This window comes from Gymnoscopelus microlampas (assembly GCF_963454915.1).
Source record: "Gymnoscopelus microlampas genome assembly, chromosome: 20".
Taxonomy (NCBI): Eukaryota; Metazoa; Chordata; class Actinopteri; order Myctophiformes; family Myctophidae; genus Gymnoscopelus; species Gymnoscopelus microlampas.
In genome coordinates this window covers 42,501,499-42,517,148 of record NC_139957.1, presented here as the reverse complement: position 1 = coordinate 42,517,148, position 15,650 = coordinate 42,501,499, and the positions used below count along the sequence as shown (strand labels likewise).

Here is a 15,650-nt window from a genome sequence, read left to right as displayed (position 1 = left end):
CGAAAATAGCCAATCTACAAGCTCAGACAATGTGTCGCATCGCTACGCATTGAAAGCTTGTAGATCGACTATTTTCACTTTTCTCTTTGTTTTACTTTTTCGCCTACAATGACGTCCCCAAAACATGATTAGATTATTAAAGCATTATATTATTTTTTCCCCCCTTTTAAAAAATAAAATAATCGATGAACTCGATTAGTTTGAGTAACCTAACACGGTGCTTCTCAAACTTTTTTTATGTCAAGGACCCCCAAAGTTATATGTATTTGGCAGCGGACACCCCCATCTCTAAAGCAAAGATTTGACTTACAAATGTTTGCTTTAAAAAATGAAAAAATATTCACAATTGTTCAAAAATAGCAGATATACAAGCTCATAGCGCGGCACTCAGTGCCGCGCTATGAGCTTGTAGATCTGCTATTTTTGAATAGCCAAAAAATAATGGATAAAGGGGGTTTAAAATGATTGTGACACTTTATTAACAAATTTTGCTGGGGACCCCCTGGACTGGTACCACCCCCCTTAAGGACCCCTGGGGGTCCCCGGACCCCCCCAAAAAAAGGTAAAAACATCCCCAACCTGTGGAACTGCTGGAAGAGGTTCATGGGGATGAAGCTGAGCAGGGAGTACTTGGTGGTGCGGATGCTGTTGCCCTGGCAACCCTTGACGATGGAGTGGTAGTCGGCCCGGTAGGGTCCGTGCCGGGCTACCACCGTCCGCCGCTTAGCCCCGAACCTCTGAGGAGAGCCGCCGCCCCCCTGCTGCTGGTGGTGCCCCCCCTCCAGGGAGCCCTTGGCGGGCAGGGGGTTGTCCCCTCCGCCTCCGGGGCTGGAGTACCATCCTCTGCCCATGTCCGCCGCTAGCAGCTGCCTGCAGCGGTGACGGGCCCAGTGGAGCTGCTCCATGGCTGGAGGAGAGAGGAGGAGGAGGTCAGTGGTGTAAAGTAACTAAGTACGTTTACTTAACACATCGGTTGCCAGCAACAACTTACCGTGGGTGCCAGCATTCTCCCCATTGACTGCGCTTTGCTGTTTAAAGCTTCCGCGTGCGTTACAAGCAAATCCACGCAAAAAAAAGCATCGATTCATGTTGTGCCATGAGCCTGGTTACAGCCTGGAACCATAACATTTCCCTCGCGAGTTACAACGGGGGGGGGGGGGTCGCGCATCGCGCATGACCGGTTTTCCCCACAGGAAACAGATTCGGAGATATAGGCGTTTCAAAGTAGGAAATAGACGGAAGCGGATGGGAGCGGATGGGAGCCATTTTTTTGTTTCCGGTGAGCGATCTGGCACTTCCTTCGCAGGATTACAATGGGTGCTCCCAGAGCTGCTCTAGCCCCGCCCGCGCGGAGAAAAACGAAAAAAAACAAAAAGACTGAAATCACGGTTCAGACCGTGAACGGCACCTGAGCGCTACTATGTAAACACACGGTTCAGACCGTGTTCGGCATCGCATCGCGACGCGTTGTGAGTTTGTAGATTGGCTATTTTCAAACATTTTAGTACTTTTACTTTTGGTACTTTAAGTACATTTTGATGGCAATACTTTTGTACTTTTACTCAAGTAACATTTTGAATCCTGGACTTTTACTTGTAACAGAGTATTTCTACATTGCAGCATTGATACTTTTACTTAAGTAAAGAATTTGAGTACTTTTTCCACCACTGGAGGAGGTGGAAGAGGAGGATGAGGATGAGGAGGTAGTGAGAGTAGAGGTCTGAGGCCGGCCTTCCCTTCCCCTCCGCTGTGGCCGCTGTGGCTTGACGTTCACGAGGCCATCATCCTGCAAGAGTGGACACAGACAGCCGGGAAATATGTTATTATTATATATATATATTATTAGGGTTGTCCGATATTGGCTTTTTTACCGATAACCGATATACCGATATTGTCCAACTCTTAATTACCGATACCGATATCAACCGATACCGATATATGCGGGGATTATTGTGATTAGGGTAAGCTCAAATTTCATATCACACACACCATATACAGTAAGAACTACTGTAACTTATTTATAAAGCAATTTTTTTTTTTTTTTTCCCGATATCAATTTTTATGCTAATATCGGGAGGCCGATAATATCGGACATCCCTATATATTATATTAGGGATGCAAATTATCGATTCATTCATTAACTCATTCCCTGCCTAGAACGACTAAAACGACTTCTGTCCATAAGCCATGCCTACCAAGAACGACTAAAACAACTTTTTATTTTTATTTATTCATTTATTTTTAACATTTTTCTTTTTTCTTTTTGACCCAAATACCAAGGAGATATGATTTTTTGAAGATATAGACTCCCATCCACTTCCTTGTTAACTTAAAACTTAAAAATTCTGTATCTCGGCTCCTGAGTACTTTTCTTTTTTCAATTAAATTTCTTGGCAGTGTTCAAACGCGGCTAGAAATAATTCAGGCAGTGAATGAGTTAAATGATAACCTTATCAATCGATTAATCGACTAAAAGGAAAATTCTTGTCCGAAACCGAAAATGAGTGCAGAAACATAATTGCCTTGATGTATAACATTAACGAGCGTCAACGAGCATCAGCCGGTCGGTCACACACACACACACACACACACACACACACACACACACACACACACACACACACACACACACACACCTCCCCTCTGCAGTGCTCTATGGAGTCTGTCTCATCTCCAAAAGCCCTTGAATATGATGGAATATGATCAAGGATTACTGTGATTATGGTAAGCTCACATTTGATATCACACACACACCAATACCTGTAACTTTCACTAGCCCAAAACATTACGGCAATTCATCGATTATAGATTAATTGTTAACATCTCTACTGGGAAATATGCATTATTGTCATGTCTTTATACCTGCAGGAGTGCAGGACCCCGCAAGGATGTTCGCTGACTTTCATATATAGTTAACTATACATACAGTAAGCCCCATGTAAAAAAAAAATGCAAAAATTGTCTAAACGTTTAAGACCTGGAACTGTGTCATTTTTAGATTTGAGCTAAAAAAGCATTATTTTACACTTTGGGCTATTCAAAAATAGCAGATCTACAAGCTCATAGCGCGGCACCGAGTGCCGCGCCATGAGCTTGTAGATCTGCTATTTTTGAAAATTTGTGAAAATGTGTGCAAATCTTTGAATATATATAATTTTAAAGCGAATATTTTTAACTCAAATCTTTGCTTCTGGGCGTCCCTGGAACAAAATATTTTGATGGGGGTCCGCGGCCAAATACATATAATTTTGGGGGTTCTTGACATGAAAAAGTTTGCGCACCACTGATATAGAAACATAGGTTTTTCAGAATACTGTTGAGATTGAGGAGACATGTAGAATCGGCTTCAGGTCTCAATGGGTTAACAATCTTCTTACAATAAATGCACAGAATCTCTGTACATAATGTCTGTAGTTCACGTATCTTGAGAACCGTTCGACCGACCGACCGACTTCAAATTCGGCCACTGGCCCAAAGGGCACCGGGCTAGTTCTTTCAAATCTTTGAAGATGTTTTTCCTATAATAACAACATGCCCAAAATAGGGACGCCACTGACGAAAGCCGTCGAGAAAATATAGGGAGTCATACTTAAAATGTGTAGTGTCAAAGTCCTATACTTCTGGCACTACTGGTTGCCGACGGCCAGGGATGAACGTTCAGAGACATGTGCTCAATAAAAGTGATGTCCAAATGTGGCCGTTAAGTTGATAAATTATATGTATTCTCTGTTCCTATTGTCCGTCACTTCAGTATACACAAAATATGAAGGCAAAATATACCGTCAAAACTTAAAACAGAGCACGGCACAGCATACAGACTGGCTGTCCCCGGTCAGAGCCCCAATAGCTCCAGGTTGCAGTCAATCACATGATCCAAAACAGCAGAACTTGCTTGCAGACGATCGCTGGCTGCCGTGTCCGCCGTAAATCAGTCCACAGCTCCACACACACACACTCCACCACCAACACACACCACGCCACGGCCCGTGCGTGTCCAAAACGAGCCCCTGCTACCGTTGAAGCGAGGACGCTTTTCACCTTAAACGTACTGTAGTGTCAAAGTCCTATAATTCTGGCACTACTGGTTGCCGGTCGACGGCCAGGGATTAAAGTTCAGACGTGTGCTCAATAAAACTCATGTCCAAAAAAACGTGTCTGTTGAGTTGATGACATTAACAAATGATATTTATTTTCTGTTCCTTTTGTCCGTCATTTCAGCATACACTAAATATGAAGGCAACATATACAGGCACACAGCATACAGACCACCAGCCATCAAGAACATACCATGGACCAGAGCTAACTCCAGTGCTGCTCCTACAGCAGTGGTTCTCAAACATGTTTGGCTAAGGGCACCCATGTAAACAACTTTTTCATCCACGGCACCCCTGAATTACATTGTTACTTTACAGCATCTTACATGCATGTCATATTACGGTACGTAAATATGTAAATCTTTCCCCCTAAGATACAGTAGCCTAAGTCTAAGTCACAAAGAAAACTTGAGAGAATGTCCTCCATTATAGGACAGATTGAAAATAACATTCTACTTGACGCTTAACCCCAGCATCCCCATTCTGAGGGGAAACATTTTGTGACGCGTTGTGAGCTTGTAGATCTGCTATTTTTGGCGAAGAGATTTGGTGTAGAATGAAAAATAACGCACCAAGTACAGTGCAACTCAAGTCCGTTTTACAAAGTCAAATATGATCAAAGTATTCTGCGGCACCCCTGGACCTGCGTTTCGGCACCCTAGGTTGCCACGGCACCCACTTTGAGAAAGCTGTCCTACAGTATACACGTCTGAGCTGAGTGAGCACGCTTGGTTTCATGGACTCATAGACGTTAATATCCTCAAGTGTTTACACAATAGACTGCAACATGTGTACACGACACACGTCTCCGCTCTCGTAGGATCCCTCATGTCATTCTGAATGCATTTTTCCTCATGTTTCCTCTGCACTCCGGCCAAGTCTGCTTGTTAAAGGGGAATTTTGGACCACGCGGATTTCTTACCTTTTCTTTGATGTTATGATATCTTAGGATGAATGGTACAATAGAAAAAAATCTTAACTCCATCCCGGGTCCGCGACAGCAACCCATTGAGACCTGAAGCTGATTCTACATGTCTCCTAAATCCCAACAGTTTTCTGAAAAACGTATGTTTCTATATCAGTGGTGTTCAATCTTTTTCATGTCAAGGACCCCCAAAATTATATGTATTTGGCCACGGACCCCCATCAAAATATTTTGTTCCAGGGACCCCCAGAACAAAGATTTGAGTTAAAAATGTTCGCTTTAAAAATATATATATTTCAAAGATTTGCACACATGTTCACGATTTTTCAAAAATAGCAGATCTACAAGCTCGTAGCGCGGCACTCGGTGCCGCGCTATGAGCTTGTATATCTGCTATTTTTGAATAGCCCAAAGTGTAACATAATGCTTTTTAGCTCAAATCTAAAAATGACACAGTTCCAGGTCTTAAAAGGGTTAAAATACGCGATCTAGCACAAGGCCTATTGGCGCACGTTTTAAGCTGTGACATTTTTCTACTGTACCATTCATCCTAAGATATCATAACGTCATAGAAAAGGTAAGAAAACCTTAGTCCAAAATTCTCCTCCTCAAGTGTTTACACAATAGACTGCAACATGTGTACACGACACACGTCTCCGCTCTCGTAGGATCCCTCATGTCATTCTGAATGCATTTTTCCTCATGTTTCCTCTGCACTCCGGCCAAGTCTGCTTGATAAAGGGGAATTTTGGACCACAGTTTTCTTACCTTTTCTTTGATGTTATGATATCTTAGGATGAATGGTGCAGTAGAAAAAAATCTGAACTCCATCCCGGGTCCGCCACAGCCTAAAACGTGCGGCAATAGGCCTTGCGTTAGATCACATATTTGAATAGCTTTTGTTTTGTTTATTTTTTGGGTGAGATCTGACGTTCATAGTGACAGAACACTATGCAACCGGGGGAAAAAAAGGAAGTCTCTTCAGTTTTTTTGTTGCATAGTGTTCTATGAACGTCAGATCTCACCAAAAAATAAACCAAAAAAAAGCTATTAAAATATGTGATCTAACGCGCACGTTTTAAGCTGTGGCGGACCCGGGATGGAGTTATGACATTTTTCTACTGTACCATTCATCCTCAGATATCATAACATCAAAGAAATGGTAAGAAAACTGTGGTCCAAAATTCCCCTTTAATTCCTTGTGTCAGTTTATGTTGGTATCACCAGTCAATGGTACAATCTGACATGGTAAAGTGTAGGGTTTTCACTTCCCCATCAAGTGCTTTGAGGAGAAACAGAGACTCTCTGTGAGGAGGACAGGAGTTTTTGCATAGTTTTGCATATGTTTATTTGTCTGTCATTAAATGTTTCAATGAATTGAGTACAAAGGACCACAGTGGAAATAAGCCATAGTGCTTTCTTGGGTTTAAAATCCTCTTAGCAGACCTTGTATTGAACTGTACTTCCCTGTGCTCGTCTTTACAAACTGTTAATAAAGTAGTTAATCGATCAATCACACAGCTCTGAATCCAACCCTTATCTTGTCTCATCTTGCATGTCTTTCCTCTTTCTCTATAGAAACAGTCTGCACTCACACAGGGTAACTTTTCTCAGAACGTTTTGAATTTACCACAAAAGCCGTCTGTCTCTCTTTCCTCTTTCTCTGCGCTTGGTTTCCTGTCCATCTGTAGCAGTGGTTGTCAAACAGTACCGAGGCCCTGACACAAGTCCATGTGTGACAACAACCACACATTATTATTATCATTGCAGTATTAATGTACTATATCCGCAACTCATCTGCCAAATCATCTGCCAATACAGAGACAAATCCTATACCCCATAAAATATATATATATTTTATGTAACCACCTATGAACCTTATGCAGGCTACGAGCTTGTAGAGCTGCTATTTTTTTTTTTATCTCAAAAATGTGTGCAAATATTAGATTTCTTTTTTTTTAAAGCAAACATATGTTAAATATTTTGTTCCAGGGACCACCAGAAGCAAAGATTTGAGTTACAAATGTTCGCTATAAGAAATATTTATTCAAAGATGTGCACACATTTTCTAAAATAGCAGACCTGCAAGCTTAAAAAAAGTTTTTGTTATTTTCCCTCTGGCGTCTGACATTTTGTTTTAAAATAAAACCTTTTTGGTCAGGCATTGCATTTTTTAAATGCAAATATACCAGCTTAGTTTACAATGCATCACATTGTAGATCGGCTATTTTAGCTATGACACCATCATGAGAGTTTGACATGCCCGACAAAAAAGTTTGAAAACCACTGCTCTACATTGACCTCTCTGCAATAAAGCCTCATATCTAAACCAAAACTAGCTAATTGTACTTAAGTACACTTGAGTAAATGTACTTAGTTACTTTACACCACAGACTAAATCAATAAACCAATAGTCTTGGACAGCTGACTGAGATCACATGATGCCATGGATGTCCTTCTGCTTTATTTAGCAGTTCCAATAACAGTGGGAACCATGCATTCCATTAAAGGCTGTTACACAGTAAGGTCTATTCTAGACACAGCCTAGGGGACAGAGGAATGGGGAAGTGTCATCATACAGAAACATGCACTTCTCCTCCTGTGAAACATGATCCATTACTTATAGCATTGGTTCTCAACCAGTGGTCCTTAAGGAGACTCCAGGGGGTCCCCAGCTAAATTAGTTACGATTAGTCTGTGTGTACATCATGTAACACACACACACACACACACACACACACACACACACACACACACACACACACACACACACACACACACACACACACACACACACACACACACACACACACACACCATGTGAAACTCATTTTGAGACAGCATTCTAGGTACTTTTGTCAGGCTAATCTGTAGCTGTCTAACACTTGAGCCCTACTCAGTATAAACTTCATCATAAGCCAATCTACAAGCTTGTGGCTATTCTCGCTGTTTTTGAAAACTGGGACGCCAGAGTTAGTGGTTAATAGTCTGGGCTAGTGGTTCTCAAAGTGGGGTCCGGGTACGCCTGGGGGGCCTGGAGAGGGGTTCCCCAGCTAAATGAGTTAATATAGCATCAAAATAAGTTTTACCACTTAAAACCTAAATACATTGGATATATAATATCAGATAGAACGGCTATGTTCTAAAAATATAATATAATAAAATATTTGTGATTCTCTATTTATATAATTGAAACATTTTCACAACATAAATATTGTACGGGGGTCCCTCCCTGGCACAACATCTGTTCAGATGGGGGGTCCGCACTAAGCAGCCGAATACATCTTCATTTGGGGGTCCATGACATGAAAAAGTCTGAGAAGCGACTGGTCTGGTCTGGGGGTTCACTGTTGTTGAGGTTGCCTGGGAGAACTCTCACAGTGTTTGACACTCCAGCTTTAAGATGTCACAAGTGTTTGAAGAGTGACTCTCACAGGCCTGTCACATAGCTGAATGCATCATCATAACCCCCTTATAGAGCTAAACTACTACAGTAGTTCGGCTCGGACAACCTGTGTCCACTCATTGGTGGGACACGCTCCCCTAGGCCAATGTATCATACATTTGGCTGCCTCATTCGCACCTTTTACCAATAAGCTACAAAAGCTGCCGACTCGTGCATATCGATGGTCCATGTGTGACCTGTTAAGTACTGTAGTCCAGGGGTCTTCAACAGGGGGTCCGGGACCCCTAGGGGGTCCTCAGAGTTACTACAGGGGGTCTGCCAAATTTTTGTGTGGTATGATTTTTTTTTTTTACATTAACCACTTGAATCCTAGCATCCCTTTTCTGAGGAGAACTTTAGCCAAAAATAGCAGATCTACAAGCTCACAACTGCGAGGCGTTGTGAGCTTGTAGATCGGCTATTTTTGGCAAAGAGTTATAGGTGTAGAGGGGAAAAAAGAGCAGCAAAACATTATCTGAAACACAATTTTATACAATATAGAGGGGGTCCCTGCTTCATCTCTCTCTCAGCTAGGGGGTCCTTGGCCTGAAAACGTTGAAGACCCCTGCTGTAGTCTGTAGGAGGCATAGGCTACTTACTGTCAGATGTCCTGAAGAGAATGTATTCATGAATTAAATTACAGAGCTGATGTGACTTGCGACTAGCTGTTGAGTCTGTCAGTGTGTGTGTGTGTGTGTGTGTGTGTGTGTGTGTGCGTGTGCGTGTGCGTGTGCGTGTGCTCACTATGCTACAAGTGACAAAGTCACAAGTCGTCACGGAACCAGTAGATTATCTGCACAGTATTATGGTGCTAGTAAAGGCTGGGAGGGTGTGTTGTTACTGTTGTTTTATGGTCGTTTAATTAATGTATTAATTTTTTCAATTTGCAGGCGCGCGGGGAGGCAGAAGGGGGGGCGCACTTGATTTGGGTTTAGCCAACACATAATTCGGCGCCTATATGCATCCTAAAGCAAGGGTCTTCAACGTATTCAGACCAAGGTCCCCTTGGCTGAGAGAGAGAGAAAGCAGGGACCCCCATTATATATTGTATAAAGTATTTTTTATTTTCATAGATTTCATAGGCAGCTTCATAGACTTGTTTCACAGCACTATCATGTTGGATTCATGTTAATGTGTATTTCCAGACATTTAACCATGCTCTAAAAACAATGCTTAGTGAACCTGACCTTTCACTCTGTACTTTCACTCTTTTTTTCCCCCTATACCGAACCACTTTGCCGAAAATAGCAGATCTACAAGTGCACAACGTCTCGCAGCGCGAGGCGTTGTGTGCTTGTAGATCTGCTATTTTTGGCTAAAGTTCTCCTCAGAATAGGGATGCTTGGTTGAAGTGGTTTATGTAAAAATCACAAAGATTTGGCAGATCCCCTGCAGTAACTCTGAGGACCCCCTAGGGGTCCCGGACCCCCTGTTGAAGACCTCTGTCCTAAAGAATCGTGTTCTGTAGGTGCAGTAGGAGTCAAGAAGGTCTTGTCTGCCAGGTTAAGCAGGTATACACTGCATTTAAAGTTATGAAACTTCAAAGTAGGGCAGCATGTTGATATTAATGCATGCCTTGTGGCCATGTGGATCTTTACCAGTGAAGTTTCTGCCTTATGGACCTGCCAATGTGTTGATACTTTTTCTTTGCATTATCTCATGTACATTCATGTACCTGCTGCTATGTGGACCTACTTACTCATGTGTTACCACTTTCACATGCAACCTTATGATACTGAATCTGCTGGTTGTATGCTATGCATTTATACACACACACACACACACACACACACACACACACACACACACACACACACACACACACACACACACACACACACACACACACACACACACACACACACACACACACACACACACACACACACACACACACACACACACCTCCTTGCTCTCCCCCTCTTTTTTCCCACTTCTCCCTTTCTGGAAAACAACAGAAATAATGGAGCAATATGCAAAAACAAATGTCTCCCACTCGATGTGACACTAAAGTTGATTATTATATCCATATTGTGATAGGAGACTACGGTCGTATTATTATGATTTAGGATATCATAATATTGTGATACGACACAGTAAAGTGCTGTAATTTTCTCAACTTTAACCTGCCTGTTCTAGCAGAAGCTGCTCTAGTATTTGCCTTTACCCATTACATATCCACACAGTAAGGCTTTTATGAGCGCTTTATGAGCGTTTTATGAGCGGAGGAGAGCGCTCACACACACCTCAAAGGGCACTAAAAATCCAAACTACAGACCTCTCAAAACAAACTAATCAGAATACTACTAGACCTCACCTAACCCCTGCTCATTATGCTAGGCGGCTGGGATGGCTCAGGGTAGAGGACAGAGTACAGCAACGTGCAATGGGCCTGGTCTGCAAGATACTCAGTGCCCACGTACCTGTCAAACTACTTCACTATGAGTGAGAAACGCCAGCACGCACAACAACACCATAGGGAGCTCCCCTGACCTCGTTCCCAGTTTCGGCACAAACAGGGGCATGAATTAAGACCCATTAAGACCTGGAACGCATCTGTGTCACGTTTTGATTTGAGCTAATAAAGCATTGTTTTACACTTTGGCTATTCAAAAATAGCAGATCTACGAGCTCGTAGCGCGGCACCGAGTGCCGCGCTACGAGCTTGTAGATCTGCTATTTTTGAGAAATCGTGAAAATGTGTGCAAATCTTGGAATATATATTGTTTTAAAGCGAACATTTTTAACTCAAATCTTTGCTTCTGCGGGGTTCCTGGAACAACATATTTTGAGATGGGGGTCGGCGGCCAAATACATATAAGTTTTGGGGGTCCTTGACATGAAAAAGTTTGAGCACCACTGATATAGAAACATATGTTTTTTTTTCAGAATACCGTTGGGATTTAGAAAACATTTGTAGAATCGGCTTGAGGTCTTAATGGGTTAATTCTACCATAAGCCATTATGCCATCAACATGTGGAATGTCCTACCACCAGCCATCAAAAAGTGTGACTCTCCCTACCCTCCTCCAAAACCTCCATAAAAGAGCACCTGTTTGAAATGTGCAAACTGGACCTGTCCTGGACCAAACGTGACTTTGATGAGCAGCTCTCCTCTCCAAAAGTTAAAGTATTGTCTGCTTAATAAAACCGAGAGAGAGCATACAGGTCCCTGGCACAAATGCATGTGTGTAGCCAAATGCTTATCAATTTGGGGGTCCTTGGCACCAAAAAAGTCGGAGAACTACTGATTTAGAAGGCATTTGTGTAGAATCGCTTATTGAAGCACAATGAGCACTCCACCAACAACAACACAAAAAACTGTGGGCGTGTCTAGAACGCTGAAGTGTGATGCTCTGTCACTGGGTGTTCACCTTCAAGATCAAACAAATTCAATTCATCAGAATCTGAATCAACCTCATTGTCTCATCACTGGTGTACAGGTGTAAAGAAGTGAGTGAAATGTGTTCCATCTCCATCATGAGCAAGCAGGCAGCAAGCAGCCAAGCAGCCTTAATTAGCTAAGCCTAACCCCTGCACAGGAGACCCAGGCTCAAATCCGGAGGTTTTAAATTGAACACTGTGAAACACTGAAAGGCTCCACAAAGCAGTTACACTTACTGTAGGGCATTGGTTCTCAAAGAGGGGTCCGGGGACCCCCAGGGGTCCTTGAGGAAGTTCCAGGGGGTCCCCAGCTAAATGATAGATTAGGCACCAAATGGACCCTTATGGGTCCGTAACTCTGAGAGTGTACAAATGGAACCAAATGGACCCGTCAGGGTTAAATTGACATAGATTTTACAATATAAATTGCGGTCCAAGTGATAGAAATGCCATTAAATGGGGGTCTGTAGCCCTAATGCATGTCAAACTGGGGGTCCTTGAAATTAAAATGGTGGAGAATCACTGCTAGAGCCGTAAAAAAAAATCTTCTCTTATGGGGGTCCCTGAGGCATATCTTTTGAAATGGGGGTCCCCGGGCTAATAAGTGTCAATTTGGGGGTCCTTGACATGAAAAAGTTTGAGAACCACTGCTGTAGGGCACCCAACCTTACTGTAGGGCACCAAAGGTTCCAGCAGAAAGCAACCCTGTGACACACTGTCAACATACAGTACCCTGGTCTTAGATCAGTCTATACAATCTGAAGACTTACTCATAATCCACATGAAAACTCTCTATCCACAGTATTCACCTGAAGACTCACTAATACTCTGTGTGAAAACTCACTAAGAATGCATGTGAAAACTCACTCATAATCCTCATGAAGACTCACTCATAATACAGATGACTCACTGTTAATCCAATGTGAGATGATGGTGTGCACATCAAAGTGGTCACACACACACACACACACACACACACACACACACACACACACACACACACACACACACACACACACACACACACACACACACACACACACACACACACACACACACACACACACACACACACAGCTTCAGTTACAGTAAGTACAGGAGCCACACCTGTTGTTGTTTTAGAAGAGAATGCACTTAATGCTTCTGGTGATTAGTAGTTTCGTTCCCCACCTATGTTGAATGCACTTATTGTAAGTCGCTTTGGATAGAAGCGTCTGCTAAATGACTGTAATGTAATGTAATGTAATGTAATGTACTCTGTCGAGGACTCAATGCTCATGAAATATAAATGCATTTTTAATCTCCTGTATTTCTTCCTGTATGGACTACATGCCAACATCTCTGCATCTGCATGCATATTAGGAATGCACTTTTTCTCTGTAGCATTTGGAACCACTTGAACCCTAGCATCCCTATTCTAAGGATAACTTTAGTCGAAAATAGCCGATCTACAAGTAGATGTATATGACACATTGTAGATCTGCTATTTTCGGTAAAGAGAGGGGGGGGGGAGAACAGACTAAAGTACAGAGTGAAAGTTTACTAAGTATTGACGGTTTCAGTGGTTAAATGTCTGAAAATACACAGTAACATCAATACAACATCTATGAAAAGCTTTTATCTGCAATAAATACAGATTATGCAATATATAGTGGGGGTCCCTGATTCATCTCTCTCTTGGAGAGGGGGTCCTTTGGCTGAAAACGTTGAAGACCCTACAGTATATTCAATGTTTGTGTAAAAGTGTAAACATGCACACAATAACCCCTTGATATCTCGTTTTTGAGGGATGTCCTAAAGACAATGTGTGTAGAGTAGACACAAAACAAAACAACAACCACATCAACCAAACAATGTCAAATGTGACAAAAACATGTAAACAAACAAACAAGATACATTAACACTGATAACAAATCAAACAACACAAGTCAACAGTATTCAACTCAGCAGGTATAAAAGCATACAGAATGGAAGCTTGATGTAAGATGGTATGAAATACGCGCTGTGACGCGTTGTGAGCTTGTAGCTCGGTTATTTTCGCTTGTTTTACAAGAAAATAGTGTCCAAAAAAACCACTGCCAGCTCATAATAGTAACATGAAAACAGCCTACAGTATTGATTCCCCAACATGCATGAATACATACATATGTATATGTCAGTGATAGTAGATCTATAGACTCACCCTGTCCGTCTGTCTGCCTCTTCTTATGAGGATAAATATCACTTCTTCATCATCACACTGAAATGAACCGAATGCCTCCTTCTGCTTCTTCCACTTCTGCGCACTGTGGAGCTGTGTGACACACACACACACACGCACACACGGCACGCACAGACCCACGCACACACCCTCAGCACCCATACATACACACAAACAAACAAACAAGTGATACAACACCCACCCAGCACCCATACACACCACACGCACACACACGCCACGCTTCCCCCACACACATGCACCATAGACACGCACGCGCACGCACACACACACTGCAGGATGTGTGACTCACAAGTGAAAGCACCAGTCTGTCTGTCTTCAGATAGCTGTAAAATACAAGTAACTCTCGTAGACGTATTTATGATTCTGACGTTTTCAATCTACGAGAGTTGGACACAGGGACTTTCTGCACTATACCCCGTAGACACTCCAAACATGTACAAATTGAAAATAAAGGTGCTTACCAAATGTTAACTCTCGCTACGGGGTAGTAGTTTAATGTAATAATACATATATTTCAATAAAGAAGTGTTTTAATGCCGTCTGTGGCCGAACGCCATTTTTCACCCTCGTTTACTTCCTGTTTACATTGAGTGTAATTCCGGGTTTCACCAGATGGGGCGCGTCCCTACCGCCCATTGGGAACTTCCGACAGAATCGGCCACAGACGGCATTAAAACACTTCTTTATTGAAAGATATGGATTATTACATTAAACTACTACCCCGTAGCGAGAGTTAACATTTGGGGCGTGGGGGCAAGCACCTTTATGTTCAATGTGTACATGTTTGGAGTGTCTACGGGGTATAGTACTGAAAGTCCCTGTGTCCATGGGGGGTGAACCCTACAACTCTCGTAGATTGAAAACGTCAGAATCATAAATACGTCTACGAGAGTTGTATTCTACAGCTAGTCTTCAGATAATGTGTGGTTTGACCTGTTGATGCTAAATATATCAGCTTTAATAAGTAATGAATGCATGACATGATACTAAAAAAAAAATCCAATATAAAAATATCATAAAAATATGATAGCTTTAAATAATAAATACCCACAACAAACTATTGTGGATCAGTCTTGTATAACATTACAGGGGGTTGTAATGTTCTTATACTGTAACTTATAATTCATACAATCGGCTCTCTGAATTAACTCTAAAGTTATTTATTTACAAATACGAAGATAAGTCAATGCGTAACAATCAGCCTCATTCACTGGCAGTCATGTGACTTGTTATCAGTCATGTGACTATATGAGTCACGTGACTACTGTCAGCTGACACAATGCAGGGCTATGTTAGAGAGAAGAACTAAAGAAGGAGAGGTCATACACGTCACGTTCTGGCACCCGGAGTTTAGAGCAGGGGTCTTCAACAGGGGGTCCGGGACCCCTAGGGGGTCCTCAGAGCTACTATAGGGGGTCTGCCAAATCTTTGTGTTATAGTATTTCGTTTTTTTTACATTAACTTGAACCCTAGAATTCCTTTTCTGAGGGGAACATTAGCCAAAAATAGAGCTTGTAGATCGGCTGTTTTTGGCAAAGAGGCTATAGGTGTAGAGGGAAAAAATAGCAGACTAAGTAAAAA

General features: G+C 42.2%; 1 protein-coding gene across 1 annotated transcript in view; it reads right to left on the bottom strand.

The window, feature by feature from the left end:
• LOC311035609 (phospholipid-transporting ATPase VD-like) overlaps positions 1–14,165 on the bottom strand; it is a 66,253-nt gene extending 52,088 nt beyond the window's left edge. Inside the window, exons 1-3 of the mRNA XM_084043911.1 lie at positions 14,031–14,165; positions 1,657–1,786; positions 580–907 (exon numbers count right to left, since the gene is read on the bottom strand). Coding sequence (XP_083900037.1) covers positions 580–905 — 326 coding nt within the window. The 5' untranslated portion in view covers positions 906–907; positions 1,657–1,786; positions 14,031–14,165. The remainder of the gene's footprint in view (positions 1–579; positions 908–1,656; positions 1,787–14,030) is intronic.
• Positions 14,166–15,650: the final 1,485 nt, after the last annotated feature.